At 42.5% G+C, this 22,017-nt stretch overlaps 1 protein-coding gene across 7 annotated transcripts in view; it reads left to right on the top strand.

Annotated features, from left to right (window-relative positions):
* Positions 1 to 22,017, top strand: part of PRDM2 (PR/SET domain 2) — a 122,960-nt gene that overhangs the window by 5,966 nt on the left and 94,977 nt on the right. For 5 of the 7 annotated variants that reach the window (XM_049618048.1, XM_049618053.1, XM_049618050.1 and 2 more), the window contains exon 2: positions 8,771 to 8,844. The exons of 1 other annotated variant lie outside the window; for it this stretch is intronic. In XM_049618048.1, coding sequence (XP_049474005.1) covers positions 8,836 to 8,844 — 9 coding nt within the window. In that variant the 5' untranslated portion in view covers positions 8,771 to 8,835. Of the gene's footprint in view, positions 1 to 3,278; positions 8,845 to 22,017 lie in introns of those variants that run through there. One more of the 7 variants, XM_049618049.1, reaches the window with a different exon arrangement.

Raw genomic sequence — 22,017 nt, 5'->3', positions numbered from 1 at the left:
ATGGGTGGGATAATAACTCGTCACACGACATCTGGGGAGCCTGACCCACAGGGTCAAATTTACATTTAACCTGGGACTCACACCCCTCCGGAACTCTCCCATTTAATCTGTTAGTGCTTTCTGCACACGGTCTCGCGTGAGTCGCGCTCTTTGGTTTACCACTGCTCGTAGTACCAGGAGATAGGCTTTCATTCTTTCTATCATAAGCGGGGGAGTTACATATCTTTACCTTGAAACGAGAACTACAGATGATTTATTTGGAATCCTGCTTTCCCTGAAAAAGTAAAAACTTACGTATGTGCCAGGGCCACTTAAACTGCAGAGCAATTCACAAACATTGCCCTGCAGACAGTAGGTGTTGCTGTTCTTTCAAAACGCTCTTGAGAACAGAAGTACTTGCATATTTAGAGGAGAGACCCTAAAGCTCAGCCTTTATTTAAAGTGGAGTGAGTCACTCCCTCCCCAAATAATAAATACCTTAAGAAACTCTTGGGAGAAGACCTTGAATCTTGTAGTGACATAAAGCGTGTCCGGGATCTTAGCAAGATACGGTGGAAGTTGTCAGTCTGTCTGGGATAACTTGCAATTTTACTTTAGGTTCTTCGCTGATGAATTCAGGAAGCCTTGTCATTTCTGTGTAGCTTGTGGAAGATGAGTTTTCCTACATATTTTATTGTGTGGGAAAAACCAGAAAAGCTGTCAGCAGCCACTTGTAAGGTGATTCTGTTCGCTTGCTTAGAGAGTCCTTGCGTGAGAAAACGAATACTTGAGTGCCAGGACCAGAGCATCGTGTTGCAGAAGGTTGCTTCCGTTTTCCAGGAAATTGAGAAGTATTTTGTAGGGTTCTTGAAGATCCCTCAGTTTTAAGTGTTTAATCACAGAAGTAACATCTGTATTGGCAATGACAGTGGAAAAACATTGACTCAAAGGGGTCAACTGAGGAGTCCTTGTATTTTAGGGATTGTGAAATGAACTACCATGTGGCATCTTGCTTTAGAAATTTTGTGTTTGAGTTGGAAGCTTGACATTTAAGTGTTAGGGAAGAATTGACTTAATTTCCCTTTGAAAATAACTTAAAAGTTTTGCATGTCTAACATAGGGAAGCATCAGAAAAGTGTCACTTTATAGAAACTGCTTTGGTTTGAATGCTGTTTGGCAGAATGTACAGCCAGCATTTGGTTAAGCTGAACTTCTAGGAGAGATGGGAGCCCAGCTGTGTTACAGAGCTGGGGGCTGGCATTTGTGTTCTTACCCACCCGTCTCCCCAGGTGGAGTTTTACATCTAGACTTCTTGTCAGGTAGCCTTGAAAATCAGGAAAGGAAAGTAACTTTTTAATTCAAGCATATTTTATTTTATTTATTTATTTATTTATTTATTAAAAAAAATTTTTTTTTAACGTTTATTTATTTTTGAGACAGAGAGAGACAGAGCATGAATGGGGGAGGGTCAGGGAGAGGGAGACACAGAATCTGAAACAGGCTCCAGGCTCTGAGCTGTCAGCACAGAGCACGACGCGAGGCTCGAACCCACGGACCGCGAGATCATGACCTGAGCCGAAGTCGGCCGCTCAACCGACTGAGCCACCCACGCGCCCCAATTCAAGCATATTTTAAATTGATGGAGTTAGTTCATCTGGGAAAATGGACAGGGATTTTTTAGTTTTTAGTGCCTTGAGGAAGGATATCCGAGGAACATGTTAAAGTGGGCATAATATGTTTTAATTTCTGTAGAGAAACTGGGTATTTTAAATTGTGGCGTTAGAGGGTATTATTGTAGAAACGCTAAACAAAACCTGAAATTTGTGGTGTAATATGATGACATGGGTGTATAAATGTAATCAAAAGAAAGGAGAGCATTTGTTAGTAGCTGCCCATGACATAAACCATGTAAGCGATAATCAGCATTTGCTATACGTTTATGAGAGCTAAGCTAGCTCTTCATTAATGGGTGCTTGAGGCAATATTTTATGAAAAAGTTTTCTTGAATCTCTCTCTCTCTCTCTCTCTCTTTTTTTTCCTGTAGAGATATTCTGAGGGAGGAAAAAACCCCCAGGGTGCCATAATCTAAATTCAGCTTTATAGTACTTTCCTCGCACATCCACAGATCTCAACATTCTTCCGTGGTGTTAACTTACATATTTCAAACGAAAGCTCTAATCAACCTCATTTTCTCATTGATTTCTGCAGCTCTGAAGCCATTCAGAACGACAGACTTTCTGTTTTTTCCCTTCCTTCTTGTGGAAACCGTGTTGTCAGGATCAGATTCTCCCACCAGGAGTAGATTCGCTGCTTCCCTGTTTAGGTTTGTGTCAGGACACCTTGCTCCAAGAATTTGGAAGATCAGGCCCTGGGGTATTTTTGTCCATAGTGTTCTAGGCCTCGTTCAGGAAATCGCTTCATTGAAGTAGGAGAAAGTACAGATTTATTTGTGAGCGTTCTATTCAAATCTCGTTTACTTTTCAGGCAGAGAAATTCCTGTGTGATATAGTGTGTTGCATGATTGCCTTTTTGCCTTGGGTAGAAATCGTTCTAGATGGGGAGAGAGGCGGGAGGGTGGGGTGTCAAGAAGCAAGAGGTCACACCGGCCGGATCTTTGCCGTGTTCTGGGTCTCTTTCCCTTTACGCACACAACGGGTGCACGTGACCTCTTTATTCTTAAAATGATAAACATATCTGGTTTGATTTTTCACTTTGGCTGATTTAATATGGTAATAGAATCTGCTTTTTATGAAGGGAGTTGGGAGTATGTTTTTTAGTGTGAAACTAGATGTTCTAGATGATTATTCTTGTGAAATTGTGTTTGTTATTTGACAAATTCCTGGGCAGATTCAGTATTTATGAATTACGTGTTTTTGCTTAATCTGAATAAGTGCCAACTGTTTTCGTTATTGATACCTAGAGTTTATAGGTTGTAACTTGGTGATTCCATTCTTCTGGTAGGAATTAGGAGTGGTAGTTTTGAATGTCAAATATGCTAGCCGTGTTTGTAAATTAATGAAAACTGCTTTTGAGAAGTCGGCATAGTTTAGATATTTTTACTGTTTTTTCTAGAAGTTTCTGGATTTCAAGAATCCTCTGGTCAGAGTAAGCTAAAATCAGTGTTAAACACTGTAAATCTACTCCACTAAAAGCTGAATCATCTCTGCATTTGCTACAATGATACTTACCATGAAAGATCTACTTTATGCTGTGATTAGTTTAGAATATATATATATTTTTATCTTATATAGGCCATAAACTTTCTAAGACTTCTTTCACAAATTGATATTTAAAAATTTTTTTTTTAACTTTTATTCATTTTTGAGACAGACAGAGACAGAGCATGAACGGGGGAGGGTCAGAGAGAGAGGGAGACACAGAATCCGAAATAGGCTCCGGGCTCTGAGCTGTCAGCACAGAGCCCGATGCGGGGCTCAAACTCACGGACCATGAGATCATGACCTGAGCCGAAGTCAGATGCTTAACCGACTGAGCCACCCAGGCGCCCCACAGATTGGTATTTTTAAAACTTTTCTTTGCATCTAGCCCACATTTTTAGGGCATTTATGATCTTTTGCATTTTGATATACCAGACTGGCTTTTTATTTTTCTTTTAGTATTTGTCTATAAGCTCTATGTTGCTTCCTGAGCCTTAAAAGTTAGTTTCTTCTGAGTCTTGATGTTACAATATGCATTTTTTTATAACTTAAAATAATTATAATATTAATGACTTTGTTGCAAATTTAATTAATTATTTTCCAGATAGCTCCAAAAGATCTAAAATGACCCGAGAGAATAGTTGTAAAATAACATCAGTGACTAAAAGGTGAATATGCAAATCAAATCAAATAATTATCTTCCTAATTCTCCCCCTTCCTTCTCAGGTTTAGACTAATCGTAAAGAATCTGCTGTTGCTTTTACTTTGCCTCTCATGTAGTTTTGTAGATGGACGGGTCTACAAAGGGTAGATGTGATTGTTTAACCTGTTCTGTGTGTTGCGTTCATGTTACTTTGTGTTTGTCTTCAGTTTAATCTGCCTTATCTCTGAGGATGGGTGATGGGTGATGGTGGTGTGCCCCGGTGGGGCTGCCGGGCTGGTCTGACCCAGGGACGGGGGTGTCCCACGTATCTCTCCCTTTTCTGGTCTCTGGCCTCCATGTCAGAAGACAGCAGCTTACAGTTCTTGACGTTGTCTTGCCACTTCAAGGGACCATTGTTGGAATAAAGACCCTAATTATTTTATTGTTGCTGCGTTGATACTGATCATGTATAATCAAGTCATTTCTATAATATTAAATTAAATACTTGTGAGGATGATTTGCCCTAGAATTTGGAAGCAATACCTTGAAAAGTTAAGTACGTGTATATTATTAAAGCCATGGATATGTAAAATCAAGATCAAGCTCTTATTTTTCTAAGAATGTATGCTATTAGTAAAGTACAGTTGATGATAAAGATTTCCATACTCTTAGTCTGTGTATCTGCCTCATGTACTTTATCTGATAAATGTCAGCAAGCTGGAATTCAAGGAGGTTTGGTCAGGTACAGAAATCCAAAAAAGAAACTAAGGCATAAGCCAGGGTAGGAGAAATCCTCGTGATTTTAAGATTTTCAATATTTACCATTGGAAAACCAGAGGCACTTAACTGTTTAGCTATTTTTTTTTCCCCCTAACTTGATAGAATTAGTAAGTTTCAGTGATAGGGATGGAAAGATTTTTCTCTGCCACTGCACTGATAGGATTGTTGGTTCAAGTTTGTACATATGATAAAACTTTGACCTTGAGATTCTGTGTTAGTTAAGTGGGTATGTGAAAATAATGCTGTTGAAGTCAGCACTGAATATGAAAATATGTAGGATTGCCAGGACGCTTCCACAGGGGTTTTGCATGCTGGAGGAATCTAAAGTTACTTCAGTAACAACTTTCAGAGTCTGCAGTTGCTTTTAAACATATTGTCATATTGCAGCTAGTTACATGATTATTACAGTTCAGAGGTTCTCAGCTAGGAGGTTATTTGGGGTGTGTAGGTGTTTGTGATTTTCAAAACAGTCAGAGGCACTGCCGGCATTGATTGTGCAGGCATGGCCATGGCCATGATAGAAGGGACAGACAAGGCCATGGCTACGATAGAAGGGACAGACAAGGCCATGGCCATGATAGAAGGGACAGACAAGGATTAGTTGCCCAGTCCAAAATGCAATGGTCTTCTATTGAGAGCCACTGCCAAATTCTCAGTTCTTGTGTTTAACATCCCTTGTTTTCAGTATAATTTAGTAAAAGATTTAATTTTTAAAGTATCTTTTGAGAAGTCAGTGTCGGATTTGCAATGCTTTTCACGTAAAATATTTTAGATATATAATTGACGATGTCGTGAGTTAAGAGAGAAAAAAAATGAGACTCTGGTTTTTGGCAATTGGGATTAGAAGTGATGGAGAGGAGGGTCCAAGCATGCATGTATATAAGTGAACTCTTAAAAAAAAAAAAAAAAAAAGATGTTACGATCCTTTTCTCTGGAAAGAAATGATGAGCGGCTTCCTATTAGGACAAGGAAGGAACAGATAGTGTGGAAAGTCAGAGAGAAGCTTATTAATCGTTTAGCAACCTGAATTATGTTGTAACTTTTTATTAAGAGAAAGTGAGATTCATTGAGAAACAAATGAAAGACTGAAGCGTTCTGAATACTTAAGTATTTGAGTTCTTTGGGATTAGAGACCATAGTATCTCAGTTATTTGTGCCTGTGAACCAGCAACTACAAAAGGGGAGGGAAAGGAAAGGAAGAAAATGTTAAGTGAAGAGGAAAAAAGCAAGGAAAAGCAGATGGAAAGCAAGGCAAGGAGGAGGCAGCATCTCCTTCGATGACAGAAAATGGCAGCTCCTGCCTTCCTTGTCCTTAGGATAAAAATCTTGGTGTCATCCCTGACTTCCTCTTCTTTCATACCTGATATCTCCGGTGGCAGCAAATCTTGGGGGCTCTGTTTTAAAAATATATCCAGGATGTGATTACTTCTCACATCTCTTCTGTGCGGGCCAAGCCAGCATCATCTCTTGCCTAGATTGGGCCATTAGCCTCCTGAGAGATCTGCCTGCCTCCACCCTCTTCCCTTACAATCTCTTTTTAAACCTAAGTCACATGAGGTCGGCCACCTTGAGCCTCCCAACGGCTTTCTATCCCTGGATGGAAAAGCTCCAGCCATTCTGGTGAACAGTGCTTACCTTGCTAAACCCATACTTTATCTGCCTTCCCTGCCTTTCTGAATCCCCTCCTACACTTTCCCTGTCTCCATCCTTGCCCTCCCTGAAACACCTGGGCATGGGCATGCTGCCGAATGGGGTTTCTCACTTCATGTTCCCATAGCGTCCTGGCCCATAGCTCTTCTTCCGGCTTTTATGCAGATGTCCTTTTCTTACAGTGGCCTTTTCTGACCATACTTACTCTTGGTTTCACAGGCATAGAGACAGAGATGGTAATTCCTACCTCCTTCTCCCTACCACCTCTTCATTTTTCCCTAAAGCACTTTCATTATCTCATCTACTGCACATTTTACTGATTTTTTTTTTTGTTGCGGGTCTGCGGGTCCCTTTCCCCAGAGGCAGGGATTTTCTGCTTACTGCTGAAAACAGTGGTTGACACAGAGATAGTAGGAGTTACGGTGAGATGGGAGTAAAAGTTGGTGAAGTGTGGTTAAGAAGCAAGAGCAGAAGGGCACCTGGGTGGCTCAGTCAGTTAAGCATCCAACTCTTGATATCAGGTCGTGTCGTGATCTCATCGTTCATGAGATTGAGCCCCAAGTTGTGCTCTGTCCTTGTAGAACGGAGCCTGCTTGGGATTCTCCCCCCCTGCCCCCCAGAGTAAACAGGTAAACAATTTTTTTAAGAAGAAGCAATATTAGAAACCAGTTATGAGACTCAGTTATGGCTGAGTTATCCAACCTCCTTGAACTTGTTTGTTGAGGGTGCTAGTACTTATCTTTGTAAAAATCAGCTGGACTGATTTACATGACCATAGCACAGTGCCTGCTGGTCTTTGGAGGAGCATCATAAGTGATAGTTACGATGATGATACCGAAGATTCTCATGGGAAGGACAAGACCACCTGAAGGAAATGGTAAAGCATCATAGCTCTTTCCAAAAGATCTTTCATTACAGTACTGGCATTTACTGCTTTTTTTTTTTTTTTTTTTTGGTTCCTTAAAGAGAGCTCCCTATGGCCGATGTTACGAAATCCATCCATAAAAGCTTCGTAAGAGGGCAGGTGAAACCACTGATATTTTATTCACTTCTGGGTGCCAGGGTGTCCCTCATGGCCCTCCTAGTGGACTGTGTGACATTCAGTAGGCATTGGTGACAGAGGGGGTTGAGGGACGCACACCTCGGGCCACTAACCTCATCACTGTTTGACACCCAAATACACTTTGAACTTTATAATGATTCCAAGTCTCATAGAAAAGGATCGATTATGTTCAATGGGAGATGTATACTACAGAAAGACATGGTAAATATATATGAGAAAGATGCTCGATATTAAAATTTAAAGGAATGGACCTCATGGGCTAACCTCCAGTTACCTGAGATCATATTCTCTGAGTATTTCCTCATTAAGAGTTTATATTGGTCGGGCTAGGACTGAGCTCTCTAACAAGATGCAAGTTACAGAATACATTTCCCTGTGCCATTTGTGAATAAAAACTAGTTCAGATGACCAGGCCCTAACTTAAATACAGTACCTTTGATTGTTAAAGCTGATCAAGGTGAGTGTGGTGAAGTAGCTCAAGGGGAAATAAAAACCCGAAATCTTCATATTAATGAACTGGGACAAAATGTCAAAGCGCTGTTTTTTATGATAGCGGGCAGGCAGCATATTCTGAGATGAAAAATGTCCCACGTTCCTTGGTTTATTAACAATTAGAACATAAAGTTCTACAATGTGAGTGGAGTCTTGTGGATCTAGGAAGGAAGGATAATTTATTAAAGCAAGTTCATGAAAAAATGGACCTATGACTGATGGTATGTGTGCCTGTACCTGCCAGAAACATTTAGAACGTTTCTGTGGAAGTGCTACTTAAAGCAGCACGGCTCTCATTTATTGTGAGTGACTTCCAGTGCCTCCTAGGATGTACGTGGCAGAGAGGACTGTCTTCGTAGATCGTCATTTAGAAACAAGTATGTCACATGCATTTACAAGAAATGATTTTGTCGTATCGTTTTAGTGTACTGTGAATATACGAATAAATAAAGGAATATTGCAGTTCTTTCCAAACAGTTTTTATGAAAACATTTGTATTTTACTACACGGTTTTTGTTTTATTCCCCAAAGAGAACTCCCCATGGAAATGTTAGTAAATTCACCTCTGTACTTCAGGAACTTGAAAAACTAAATAATGTAAAGGGTCTAATTGTGTTTGCATTCAACACAGTATTGATATAAGTAAAAGAAAAACATTTACATTGCATAATAAATTACTCAGCAGTGCTTTGTGTTTCTATTAACAGAGCTAATCTGTTTCTTCTTAGGAATGATGCAATTTCACAGCAAAAATTTGATGTCATTCTAATGAGTCTGCTTTCAATTGTAGAGTACAATGAGGGCCTAGTAAAGATTAGTAAGAAATCTATTTTATTGTAGATAATAAATCTGCAAAGTAAGCTCTCAGCATAGATTGAAGTTGACCTGGCATGGAGTTGCTTTATGAATAGCCCTTTGAGCAAACTCTACAGTTCTGTATGTGGTTTGAAATCACTGTAAATGTGTAGGCAGGTACATATTACAATTGTCTGTTTTTCTTTTTAGGGCTCATGTAATCAAAGAAGTTTCTTTGTTGTGTGTAACTTTTCAGAACACAACAGGAATTGAAAATGAATCAGGTGAGTTTAAAAATAAGAATTTATACAAATACATTACCTAGATGCTAGACCAGTTCTTGATTTTTGAAAGACCAAAACACACACATTCATTTTCGCCTGATTTTCTTTTCTGTTTCTTCCGACCATTAACTAGCTCATTGCTTTCATAGTGTGCATTTGTTCGTGGAGTGGCCTGTGCTCTGTTTGGGCGTGGCTTGGCCTTTCTGAGGAAGCCTGCTCAGGGGACGGAGTCTTGGAGACCTTAGTTCAGACTTTCTGTTTTTACCTTTCCCCTGCCACGTTGTAGTGTTCATTTTTTGGTTTTGTTTTGAAGCTTATTAAGCTTTCATTTTTAATATTTTTTTTATTTTGTAAATTATCCATTGGTTGAAAAGGAAGATTGAAATTTATTTTTAGAAGCTGAAACTGATCAAGTGGGAGACTTTATAAGCACTCTGTCCTTGAAAACCCTGTTAATAGAATACAAACAAGAAGGCAGATATTGAAATGTAAGATGTGTTTCTTAGCGGAAGAGGGTGTGGAGCTACCTGGGGATCAAACAATTCTGCTGTGGAGATTTCTGGAGCCTCAGGGCTGTTCTGATAAGTAAAACCAGTTATATGGACTTAATGTATTCTAAACGAGGATTCTTATTTTCTGGTTTATTATCATTTTACTTGTAGTTAACAGAAATTCATGGGTGTTAGAGACACTCTCTTGAGATCTTCATAAACATTTAAAAAATATGAAAGACAAACTTGAAAATGTGAAGTCTAATTAGTAGTGTTGAGCTTAAAACTACCAGACTTGAAAACATTTTGTATCCCTCACAATCTGAGATTTTGGACACCTTTTCATCATTCACAGGTGCTTCTAACTGGAGTCCCACTTTTATTGGGGTGGGCTGCATTTTGTAAAGTTCAGTCCCGGGTTGCATTGAGAGATGTGACTTTTTTGGAATGGATTCTTTTGATTTTGTTTCATTACTTTTCTTTATCAAAAATATGTTTATTTTAATGCGGAGGACCATACATCATAAAAAATGAATCTGGCGAACACATGGGGCACATGGTTCCTATTATTTTACAACTTGCAGATTTACTGACATGCTTTTGAAGCCAAATTAGTTTTGAAATGGTCAGATGGGGGAGGGGAAAAGAGAACAGTGGATTGCCCTAGTCATTGTTCCTCAAAGTTATGTGCACATATATGTCCTAGATTTCATTTCTTTTTCTGTCTTAAGACTGATTCTATATGTGAACTTGGTCACCCAAAGCAACTTGCTTTTCTCCTGCCTAGGAACTGTCGTTAGGAGTCTTGATTCTGGATTAGAACGATTGCGAGTGCTTCCACAGTGGAATCCAAATGTTGACATTGCTTTTGTTGTGTTGCTAATCAGCAGCCGGTTATTTTCAGGTGGCTACAGCTCTACCGGTAGGCTTAATAACGCATTAATTCTTACACCCTATCAGGCTACTAATATTTTATTTCTAACGTGTTTCGACCTGTTGGACACCTCATACTTTTCACTCTGTGGCTCCCCTTACATCACGCGACCTTGTGTGTGGAGAAAGTCCACATGCCATTCACAAGAGTTGTAGCGATAGCCATTTCTTTTTTGGCTCTTTTACAGTTTCATTTTGTTTTTGACAAGTTTTAATATCAGATCTGCAGAAGACTGCCTTTGATGCCAAATGCCAAATATCAGGGGAAAAGTGTCCTCTTATGTTTCTAATGGTTAGCACATTTCTGATTTGGATGTAATTTACGTGGTCTGGTAGTAATGAAACTTTCATTTGGAGTATAAAAGTTGTCCACTTTTTAGGAGTAAAATTTTCAGCATCTTTAGTTATATTTTCATTATCTGAGGAATATCAGTTGCATGATATTTAGACCTGATTATTATGTCATGGCATAAAATCTCTGAGTGTTTTTCAGCAGTTGTCTCAGTAATTTTTAAAAGTTAAGGATTGTTTCAGGACATTTTATATTTTTCCCTCTTATATTTATTTTCCCCTTTTCAGCCAGTGAAAATGAGCAATCAGTGCTTGAGAAACTTGGAAGTAACTACACAAAAATTCAGATATTAAAAGTTTTAACTTGAATCAGATTGATTTTTTTCTTTTTAGTTTATTTATTTAAGCAATCTCTGTACCAAGCGTGGGGCTCGAACTCGTGACCCTGAGATCAAGAGCTGCATGCTCCACCAACTGAGCCAGGCAGGCGCCCCTGAACCAGATTGACTTTTAATTAAAATCTTAATGGTGATGTTACGCTGAGATTATTCCCTGTAGGTACCAAGCAGCTTTGCTTAGATGAACTTTAGCAGTCAGAGCAATCTCTTATAGTGGGAATGGTCTCAAAGAGAGTAGTACTGTATCATTCATTCATGTGTTTGCTGGTTGAGTTTTAGGGACTGAAGGATCCTCTGAGTGAGCAGACCGTACTGTTTGTAAATGAGTCCTTTAGAAGAAACAACAGACTCCAGAGTCTCACGGTATATTAAACACTAACTATTGGATCAACATTCTGAACTGCTCAGTCTTACCAGTGTGTTCCAAGTCGTTCCTGGTGTGGTAGCTCACCAGGCTCTCTCTCTGACCCTAGCCCTGGGCTGCACAAAGCCTCCAGATCCACATGTTCTTTGTCCTTCTTTCTCTTCCAGTTTGTTCTCCATTCAACACTTAGCCCTTCTCTTATCTTCCCAACTCGGAACTCCACTCGTGTTGCCCGTGAGCCTTTGTTCCAACTCAGTCCAGGCTGGTTGGCAGACAAGAGGAGAGCCATTCTGCTTCCCGACTTCCTTCTCCCAGTTTCGTTTCTCTCCCATTTTAAATCACTGGTGTCCTTTACTTCATTAACATTCTACACCCATCCCAATATTTAACTTTTGAGATGTTCCACTATTTTCTTTCTTTTTTCCCCCATAGACTTATCTAGGAGCGTCCAAAACTTTAAAAATTACTTTCTCGTTGAACAAAGAGTTTAGAATGCTTTACTTTATAGAATATCAAAGGTGAGCAAAGTTCCATAATGTGAATATGCTTATAGTAGCTTAAAATAGGTATGCTAGAGTTTAATACCACTTCCTGTCTACTGAGTGCTTAACCAACAGGCCAGGCACTCCATTAAATATTGCATATGTACTCTCTCACTAATTGAGTCTTTGCATCCACTCTATGAAGTGTCGGTAGTATAACAATTTTATGGACGAAGGCAGTTAAAGCCCAGAGAGGTGGCCGTGGTTTGCCCGTGGCCACTCAAACAGTAAGTGATAGAGCTCTGATTCACACCGTCACTCGTCAAATTCCAAAGCTAAGGTTCTAGGTCACCATTTTATACTGCCGTTATTAGTCAGGATAAGCTCTGTTATGCTGTGCTAACAAAAAGCAGCTCCAAAATCTCAGGGGCTTAATACAACATTTGTTTATTTCTTGTTCTTGCTACACATCCTGTGTGGATCTGCCTTTGGAGTTGCTCAAGAACCAGAGATGATGAAGGCTTTGTCTCAATGTACATCACTTCTACTCACATCTGATTAGCCAAAGTCAGTCATATGGCCACATCTGACTTAAAACTCTGGTATTAGGGGCTGGCTGGGGGGCAGTACAATCCCGCGGGGAAGAGAGGAGAACTGTGGCACCTTGGGTATAGCCTCGGTGATTTGTTTCCCCAGCTTTATTGAGATCTAATTGACACGGGGCATTGTGTAAGTTTTAGCCCTAATGAGGTAATGCAGCTGCCTTGATTTCTGATTTATTGAATCACACGTAGGTGGTTTTTTTTTTTGTTTTTTGAATCTTTGCGTAACTCAGGTTGTTACTAACGCTTGAAACTTTCTATCAACAAAGCAGCTTATGATTGCAGCATTTCTACATCCAGATGACCGATCTGCTATTGCCAGTAGCAGAACAGTTTTAGCAGCTTAGCCTTCCAGACTTTAAATAAAAGTTTTGTACAGTGAAATAACAAAAGAAGCTTTTAATCACTGGATGCTGCAGATCCAACCCTGAGCACTGGGATAAGCAGTCCCCGGTTCCATTCTCTTCTCTGTTCCGGGTGTTCACTTGCTCCCTCATTCATCCTGCCGTTGATGGACTGGACGGCACCCCTGGGTGTTGTGGGTTCCACAGTGAACTAGATAGGCCAGGGCTCTGCTCTGCTGCTTACCTACTCAGAGAGAGTTGAAAAGCGGAAGACGAGACCATTTTAGATAGCGAAAAGTGCCGTGAGGACGGCGAAACAAGGCGGTGTGATGGAGAGTGATGAATGGAGGCAGCAGGGAGTTTCTTCGGATTACATGGTCAGAGAAGGCTGCTCTGAAGAGGTGACTAACAGTTAAAACAGACTCAGGTGGTAGCCAAGAACCAGGTATGTGAAGATCCAGGGAAAGAAAATTCTAGGTAGAGCGAGTCAGTAGTGAGTGCAAAGGCTCTGAGGTGGGAATGAGCCCGCTGGTTCAAACACAGACAGAACAGGCCAGGGCCTGGAGCTTGGCGGGCATCAGGGGGGCTCTGAGACGAGATGGAGTTGGGGAGAGGCTGGGGTCAGATTTATAGAGCCTTAAGGGCCATAGGAAGAAGCTTATGTTCTACTCTAAGTGCAGTGGGAAGCGACTGGACAGTGACATGCTCTGGTTTCCATTTTTTAGAGTAGCATCTTTATCTTTATTGGGCAAGAGTATAGTAATATGTTCGTTCACTATTGAGATTAACGCCGTAGTTGAAGATAGTTTCTTCAGTCGGACAGTTTAAAGGGCCTGCCAGCTTTTTGAAAGAGGGCACTTTTTTGGTGTGTTTTAGAACTCTTTGGCGACTGTTGTTTTCCAGAGACCGTGTAAAGGTTGTTTTGTGTGGTGTCCGCATCTCTTTATTGTTACTGTGGTCGTATTCTTCTGCTCATTCCTTAACCAAACACGATTTAATGCTGTTTCAGTAAACTGAAGCTTGTTTCATCCTCTCTCCCCCTCACTGTTTGCTCCCAGAATAGTAGCTAAGAGTCTTGTTTGCAAGTTTAAACAAAGAAGACTTGTTCATAGAATTTGAAATATTAGCGCTCTAATTCTTGGATGTCTTTTGCTGGTGACAACAATGAACTGTGGTGCTTATCATTAGTCTGTTGTAGAATAGCATGTATCTTAGTGTGATATACTATGACACATTCTCAATGTCAAGTCATGTTTAGTCTGAACTCTTCTGTCAGACGCTGCTGTTGCTCTCCAGTGTTGATGTTTACGTTGATGTTTAAGGGGCGCCTGGGTGGCTCACTCCGTTGAACATCCGACTTTGTCTCAGGTCCTGATCTCATGGTTTGTGGGTTCGAGCCCCCTGTCGGGCTCTGTGCTGACAGCTCAGAGCCTGGGGCCTGCTTCGGATTCTGTGTCTCCCTCTCTCTCTGCCGCTCCTCTGCTCATACTGTCTCTCTCTCTCAAAAATAAATAAACATTAAAATTTAAAATAAAGTTCATGTTTAAGAAACTAGGTGCTTTAATTAAATTGATGAAAACGGGTATGATCATTTATGGTCGTTTTCCGGATAGAGTATGTAAAAAGAGTTTGATACAAATTTATTTTATTAAAAATTTTTTTAAATTTATTTTTGAGAGAGAGAGAGAGAGACAGAGACAGGGTATGGGTGGGAGAGGGGCAGAGAGAGAGACAGGCAGACACAGAGTCTGAAGCAGGATCCAGGCTCTGAGCTGTCGGCACAGAGCCCGATGCAGGGCTCTGACCCATGAAGCGCGAGATCATGACCTGAGCCGAAGTCGGACGCTTAGCCAACTGAGCCACCCAGGTGCCCCTAGTTACTGATACAAATTTAAATGAGATACCAGTAAAACTTGCTTATTTTTATATTTTTAAAAATGAAAACATTAGTACGTATTGTCTATGTCAGATCGTACTTGCAGCTTCCTGTAACAGCAGCCACTGCCAATGCCATGCTATATATATATATAACGCCATGTAGTGGAGTTACCTTCCTGATCCCAGTGGATGTGTATCTAAGAGGTGGGGGCTGGCTAGGGAGCAGAGCAGGCTGGTTCTAGGGCACCTGTGTGCTTGGAGCAGAGCAGATGAAGGAGGAGAGGTGTGGGCTCAGCTCTGTGGTCATTGTAAAGAACAGAGTAGACTTTGCCTAAGGAGATGGGAGACCATTGGAGGGTTTTGAGCAGAGGAATGCTTGAGTTGGGTTTGAAAAAAATTTTGATTAAAAAAATTTTTTTTACTACGTCGTCAGTATTTTTATCTTTGGTTTTCTGGGACCATTACAGTTTCATTTGGACATGATTTAAAGAGGACAGTGTATAATTCATTTACTTATTTTACTTTGAAAGCCCAACATTGAGGTATCATTTGTGTGCATTAAATACACTCATTTAAGAGACGTCTGGGTGGCTCAGTTGGTTAAGCAACTGACTCTTAATGTCAGCTCAGGTCATGATCTCACGGTTCGTGAGTTCAGGCCCCACATTGGGCTCTGCACTGGCAGTGCAGAGCCTGCTTGAGATTCTCTTTCTCTCTCTCTGCTCTTCCCACATACTCTCAAAGTAAATCAATAAAGTTTAAAAAAATTTAATTTTTATTTTTTATAATGTTTATTTTTGAGAGAGAGAGGGAGAGAGAGCAAGAGCACAAGTGAACGGGTGTCAACAGGGGAGGGGCAGAGAGAGGGAGACGCAGAATCCGAAGCAGGCTCCAGGCTCTGAGCTGTCAGCACAGAGCCCGACGCGGGGCTCGCAGTCACGAACTAGGAGGTCATGACCTGAGCCAGACTTGGATGCTTAACTGACTGAGCCACCCAGGTGCCCCTAAAAATTTTTTTAAATGTACCTGGGGGCGCCTGGGTGGCTCAGTCGGTTAAGCGTCCGACTTCAACTCAGGTCACGATCTCGCGGTCCGTGAGTTCGAGCCCCGCGTCGGGCTCTGGGCTGATGGCTCAGAGCCTGGAGCCTGCTTCAGATTCTGTGTCTCCCTCTCTCTCTGCCCCTCCCCCGTTCATGCTCTGTCTCTCTCTGTCTCAAAAATAAATAAACGTTAAAAAAAAAATTTTTTTAAATGTACCTGTTTGAAGTGTGCAAGTCTTAAGATTGCCAGATACCTGCACTCAGTTCTCTCAAGGTACAGAACACTTCCATTACCCCCAAAAATTCTTTCCTGCTGCTCTGCAGTTAGTGTCACTTCCCCCCCCCCCCTCCCCTGTTCCCCCCCCCCCCCCCCCCCCCCCCCCCGTCCTTACCCCAGGCAGGCACTGATTGGCTTTCTGTCCCTGTGGATTTTTTCCTGTTCTAGAATTTCACGTGAGTGGAATCATTAGTACTTGCCCTTTTGTATTTGTCCCCCCTCCTTTTTTTTCTTTTTTTTAATGTTTATGTATTTACTTAGAGCACGAGCAAGGGAGGGACAGAGAGAGAGAGAGAGAGAAAATCCCATGCAGGCTCTGCACTGTCAGTACAGGGCCTGAAGGGGGGCTCAATCCTATGAACTCTGAGATCATGACCTGAGCTGAAATCAAGAGTCAGACACTCAACCGTCTGAGCTACCCAGGCGCCCCTGTGTTTGTCTCCTTTTGATCAGCGTGGTGTTTTTGAGATTCATCCATGTTGTTGTAGGTGGTATTGGTAGTTTATTCCTTTCACAGAGGACGTTTTATGGGGGCAGCAGACCATGTGACCATTCAGATACATCTGTTCATAGATGTATTTCCAAAGATTTGGTAAAGCCTTGAATGGCTTTCTATCTTTGCTTTTAGGTTATCTTCCCCACTTTTTTCCTAATCCTGGGTATATATGCATAATGAGGTATAAAACGTTGAAACCACTGTTGCTGTTGTAGCATATTATTAATATAGAATTAGATTTTTATAAGTAATTATAAATGCGAATTTGATTTTTCAGGCTTTTTAAAAGGAGACTTCCAAGTAAGTTGATTCTTAATGTGTTATGACTTAAACTTAGATTAATGAATGTATAGTTTAGAAAATTAACATGTTTAATAATGATGGCACTTAAATCTCATTTTGAATCATGTATTCTACTAGATAAATTGGCAGTTTTTATAAGATCTGGGACATTGTCTTTGTGAATGAAAATACTAGATTATTTCTGAAATTTGAAAAAGAATTAGCAACTTGGATGACATTTTTCTTATATAACTGTGGGAGGAACTCTGGCAAGAAGGTTTACATTTTTTGTTATTCTGATATTAATGCTTTGGCAAAGAAAAAGGTTTTGTAGGATTGTTTTGCTCTTCCTCAACTTTGCTGTGTGGTGACTCACTTTCACCCTCAGTCCTTCACAGGACTCCACAGGGATTGGACTTTCGTCCTTCACAGCCACTCCATCTGTGTGACCTTGGGCAAGTCACTTGACCTCTTGGTATTTGCTTTCCTACCTGTTAAATAGAGATAATAGTGGTGACCACCCCATGTGGTTGTGGTCAAGAGTAAATGAGTTCATAAACGTCAAGGCCAGCGCCTGGCATGTAGGAAACACTGTAGGTATCATCATCACCATTATTTTCAGCTCGTAAGCAAGTGCTGATTCTGCCCTGTAACATACTTTCTAAGCACTGTTAGTGCTTTAGTTCAGGCCAAGTCATTACTTTGGATTTTCACAGAAACCCCCTCATTGACCACTGCTTGGCTGACGGTCTCTCTCTCTGTGGGACCATTCTCTGTATGTCTTGAGTACTGTATTCATACAACATAAACCTGAGCAGATAGGAAATTAGAAAAGCAGGCAATTATGGTGAGTTGTTTGGAATGTCTTCATGGATGAATGGATTTGAACTTGACCTGGAAGGATATAGAAGGTATTGACTGGTCAGAAGAATTGAGGGCCAGAAGGATCAGTGGTCTGGGGGCCCTGTTGGCTGAAAGCCTGATCTGTGAAAGATGCCAAGGAGTAGGAGGACCTCCAGAGAGTGGTGCCTGTAGGGACTAGGGAGGAACTTTGAGAGTAAAATCGAGATTTTTCTGTGATTTCTTCCAATAGAATTTTTCTTTTTCTTTTCTTTTCTTTTTTTTTTTTTAAGGCTGTGGCTAGACCAAGCAAACTCCCACCTGACTTGAAAGGCTGTTGCTCCTTGGTTTGCTGCCTTGGATGAAGGTGGTTTGAAATTTGGCAGCTCAGTCTCAGCAGTAACAGACTCACTAGGAGGCGGCAGAACCCTCCTTCAGGGGCATGTCAGGTTGAGAAGAGCTCTTAGGTCTAATTTACTTTGCTTCTCTTCAACCTCGAGAGACTCTACAACCAGTAAAGTAACCACTGGTTTATTTAGAAAGTTAAAAAAAAAAAAAAAGAGTTCTGAACCGGATGCTTTATAGGATGATTAATCAAGAAGGCAGAGGGTTTAGAGAAGTTGAATAGGGAACAGACTGGAAGCCAGAAGACCTTCTCATCACGTCATGTCACTCCCCTGCCCAAGACCTCCTAGTTGTGTCCCGCTGCTCTCTAAATGAGCTCCAGTCTCTCTCTACCCTGACCTTTAAGGTTCTGCAGGTTCTGGCGGCAGCCGCCTCTGCTTTCTCCCTGGCTCGCTGTGACCTGGCCACGGTGGTCTCATTTTATTCCTGAACGTGCCAAGCCCTTTGTCCCCTTAGTACGTTTCCCTGGAATGCTCGATCCTTAACACGTGGCCATTCTCATCTTTCAGGTCCAAGTGTCTGTGTGTGTGATCTTCTCTAAGATGTCCCCCTGCACGCAGCTGCCCTGACGAGGACAGTGCCCCCTCCTTATCTGTTTATCACACTCTTTTTAAAAAAAAAAAATTTTTTTTTTAAAGTCTTTATTTATTTTTGAAAGAGAGAGACAGAGTGTGAGCAGGGAAGGAGTAGAGAGAGAGGGAGACGCAGAATCCGAAGCAGGCTCCAGGCCCTGAGCTGTCAGCACAGAGCCCAACGCAGGGCTCGAACTTACGAACCGTGAGATCATGACCTGAGCCGAAGTCGGACGCTCAACCGACTGAGCCGCCGAGGTGCCCCATCACACTCTTTATTTCACTGGTCCCAGTGGAATACCCGGTCAGGTGGGCAGAACCCATCTGTCTTCGCTGCTGCTTTCCTCGGTAGCGCAGTGCTGGCACGCGGGGTGCTCGTCTGCCCTTCGCAGGATGAGGGGATTGCTGTGTTATTTCAGGCTGAAGGGTGACTACACCGGTGGGAAGTGGAGAAGGATCAGATACCACACATACTGCAAGCTCACCAGCAGATTCGACTGTTGACTTCTCCCCCTTCGTGGAACCTTTTCCCCAGCCTTTCTGACATCATGTTCTTGATGCCCCTTCTGCCACGGTGACATCGTGCCTGGTCTTACCTCCCGCTCTTAGATAGTGACATCCTGAGGGCTTTGTCCTTGCTTGTCTCTCTTCTCTGATCCCATCCACTCCCCTGGACTCCGTGGCCAGTTGGGTCTGTACACGCTCACAGCCATCTCTGTGCACACCGACCTCCTGCACTTGACTGCCAGGTACTTGTTTGTTGACAGCAACCACTGCTCGGGGCTCGGCGTCCTGTGCCAGGCGCCGGGTGCAGCGGTGAGTGAAACGGAACCTGCCCCCTGGGTCTGCAGCTTAAACCTGCCTCTGGTGGAGAGGCCATTAAACCAGCCAGCCAGTAAGTGCTTACAAAGTGCAAAGTGCTGGGGGAGGTGGGGAGAGGTGGGGCGTGTGGTAATGGAGCCTGAGGGGAAATCCTGCTTGGTAGGACAGTGGGGACTGGCTTCCTTAGGGCAGGGCAGAGGCCCAGAGCCCTGCAGGCAAAATGACACTCTCCTGCCTTGATAGGTCCTGGCCCAACCAGGCTGGTGCTTAAAGTAAGGGGTAGGAACTCTCTTCTGCTTTTCTATCCCACCCGGGCAGGAGCCCCGAAGGGCCATGGACAATAACTGGTTGCCTTTAATTGCCTTTGAAGCTATTTATCCCAGATTGTTCTGGTATGCTTTGCTTGTTCTCCGTTAGCGATTCAGAGTGAAACCCTTAAAACGGACCCCCCCCCCCCCTTGCCTGTAGGGAACAGCCCCTCGAGTTTGTAGTGGAGAAGTTGGGGAGGTAGGGTGCGAATGTGCGGACCCCACCCTCCTTCCTCCTCTTGGTTTAGTTAGTCTCTCAGAATCTCTCCTGATCTCTGCTTCTCAGTCCTGAGATGGGAGGTGCCGGAAGAGCAGAGGTGGTCTCTTTCGTGCAGCGATCATCAGGCTTTTGTTTATGTGCATTAGATCTTTGGATATTTACCATGTGAGAAATTGAAGCAATTTTTTTTTCTTCTTTGTGAAGTAAACTCTGCAGCCACTCTGGGGCTTGAACTCACGACCCCAAGATCAAGAGCCCCAAGCTCTGCCGAATGAGCAAGCTCTACCGAATGTGCCCCCTTGAAACAAAAATTCTTTGAACAATGTTTAGGGAGTATAGCTTCACAGGAAGTGGCAGAAATAGTACAGAGCCCTATACTCTTCTTCACTCAGTTTTTCGCGGTGGTAACATCTTACTTTATTACAGTATCAAAACCAGGAACTAGACCTAGTTCAGGAGTTGGTTAGACTACAGTCCTTACTCATAGTTCAGAAATTTTTAAAACATGAGATTAGACAATCACACATCCATTAGCCAGTGGAATGATGACATCATCACTTGTCATAAACCCTGAAAACCTCCCCTCTACATGCCTGAGAATGAAAAAGGCAGGTAACATCCTAGGACTATTGTTGAAATAGCCCTGACCCTGTGGGCCCCCCAAAGGTGGCCCTAAATGACTGTGAGATACCCCACTGGCTTGGTTGGAACGTGCACTCTGGAGTCTGTCTGGACTTTATCTTGGCTCTGCTACTTTATTTTTCTTATTTTTATTTTTTATGTGTTTTTAAAATTTTTATTTTAGAGAAAGAGAGTGTAAGAGGGGGAGGGGCAGAGGGAGAGAGAGAGAATTAAGCAGGTTCCACACGCAACAACTCAGAGCCTGATGCAGGACTCGATCCCTTGACCCTGGGATCATGACACGACATCAGGAGTCTGACGCTCAACCGACTGAGCCACTCAGGTGCCCCTTGGCTCTGCTACTTTAAAACCACGCAGCTTGGGGCGCCTGGGTGGCTCAGTCGGTTAAGCGGCCGACTTCGGCTCAGGTCACGATCTCGCGGTCCGTGAGTTCGAGCCCCGCGTCGGGCTCTGTGCTGACAGACAGCTCAGAGCCTGGAGCCTGCTTCAGATTCTGTGTCTCCCTCTCTCTCTGCCCCTCCCCTGTTCATGCTCTGTCTCTCTCTGTCTCAAAAATAAATAAACATTAAAAAAAAAATTAAAAAAAAAAAGTAAAACCACACAGCTTGGGAGAGTTACTTGACAGGGCAGCTCTGTGGCATAGTATTTGAGAACCCAGACCCTGAAGCCTGACTGTCTGGGTTTGAATCCTGCCTCTGCCACTTACTAGCCATGACTGTGGGCAGGTCTCAGTTTCATCTGTAGAGTGAGGATCATGAAGGTGCCCACAGCCAGAGTGGCGGTGTAAAGATTAAACGAGCTGGTTAAAAGATTAAAAGAGCTTGCAGTAGCATCCGAATGGCGTCCTGAACATCCATCGGTGTCAGCTGTGATTATTGCGAGGTAATGCAGGAAAAACATTTAGCGCAGAGCTTGGTCCAGAGGAGGGAGTAAAAGTCATACTCCTGACGCTCCCCCGCCATCCAGCATGGGAAGTCATCGTGAGCCAAAGGAAAGGTATTAGGTATTAGGGGAAGGGAAAAAGCAGTTCTCTGAAAACTTTGTGAGCAGAGGGCCCGGATCAGCTTTGTGAACCATCGTACCTTCACTGCTCAGCGCAGGGCCAGCCTGGAGCGGGCTCTCAGGAAGTGTTTGTTAATGACTGAGTGATGGACTGAGTGAAGGAGAGCTGCTTGTGGCCACGAGTCGGGGAGGGGGAGGAATACTGACTGCCTTCTTTTGAGTTTGAGTTAGGAAGTTCAAGACCTTGATTTAATGAGATCAATAACAAAGCTTATTAAGTTAACTTAAATTTAACACATTAAATTTAACATATGCTGTTCTAGATCAGTTCACTGATACATGTTTGGAGCCTTTACTTCATCAAGCGGTGAAGTAAACGAGCTCTTCTGTTTCCTGTTACGTAATAGGAAAGTAGAGAAGTCCTTGTAACGTCCTCTGTGCTTACCACAGTGATCGGTGTCCAGAAACCCTTGAAACAGGAACG

This window comes from Panthera uncia, assembly GCF_023721935.1.
Source record: "Panthera uncia isolate 11264 chromosome C1 unlocalized genomic scaffold, Puncia_PCG_1.0 HiC_scaffold_4, whole genome shotgun sequence".
In the NCBI taxonomy this organism is placed as follows: Eukaryota; Metazoa; Chordata; class Mammalia; order Carnivora; family Felidae; genus Panthera; species Panthera uncia.
The sequence above is the reverse complement of the archived record's forward strand: the minus strand, read 5'-3'. Positions and strand labels throughout refer to the sequence as shown.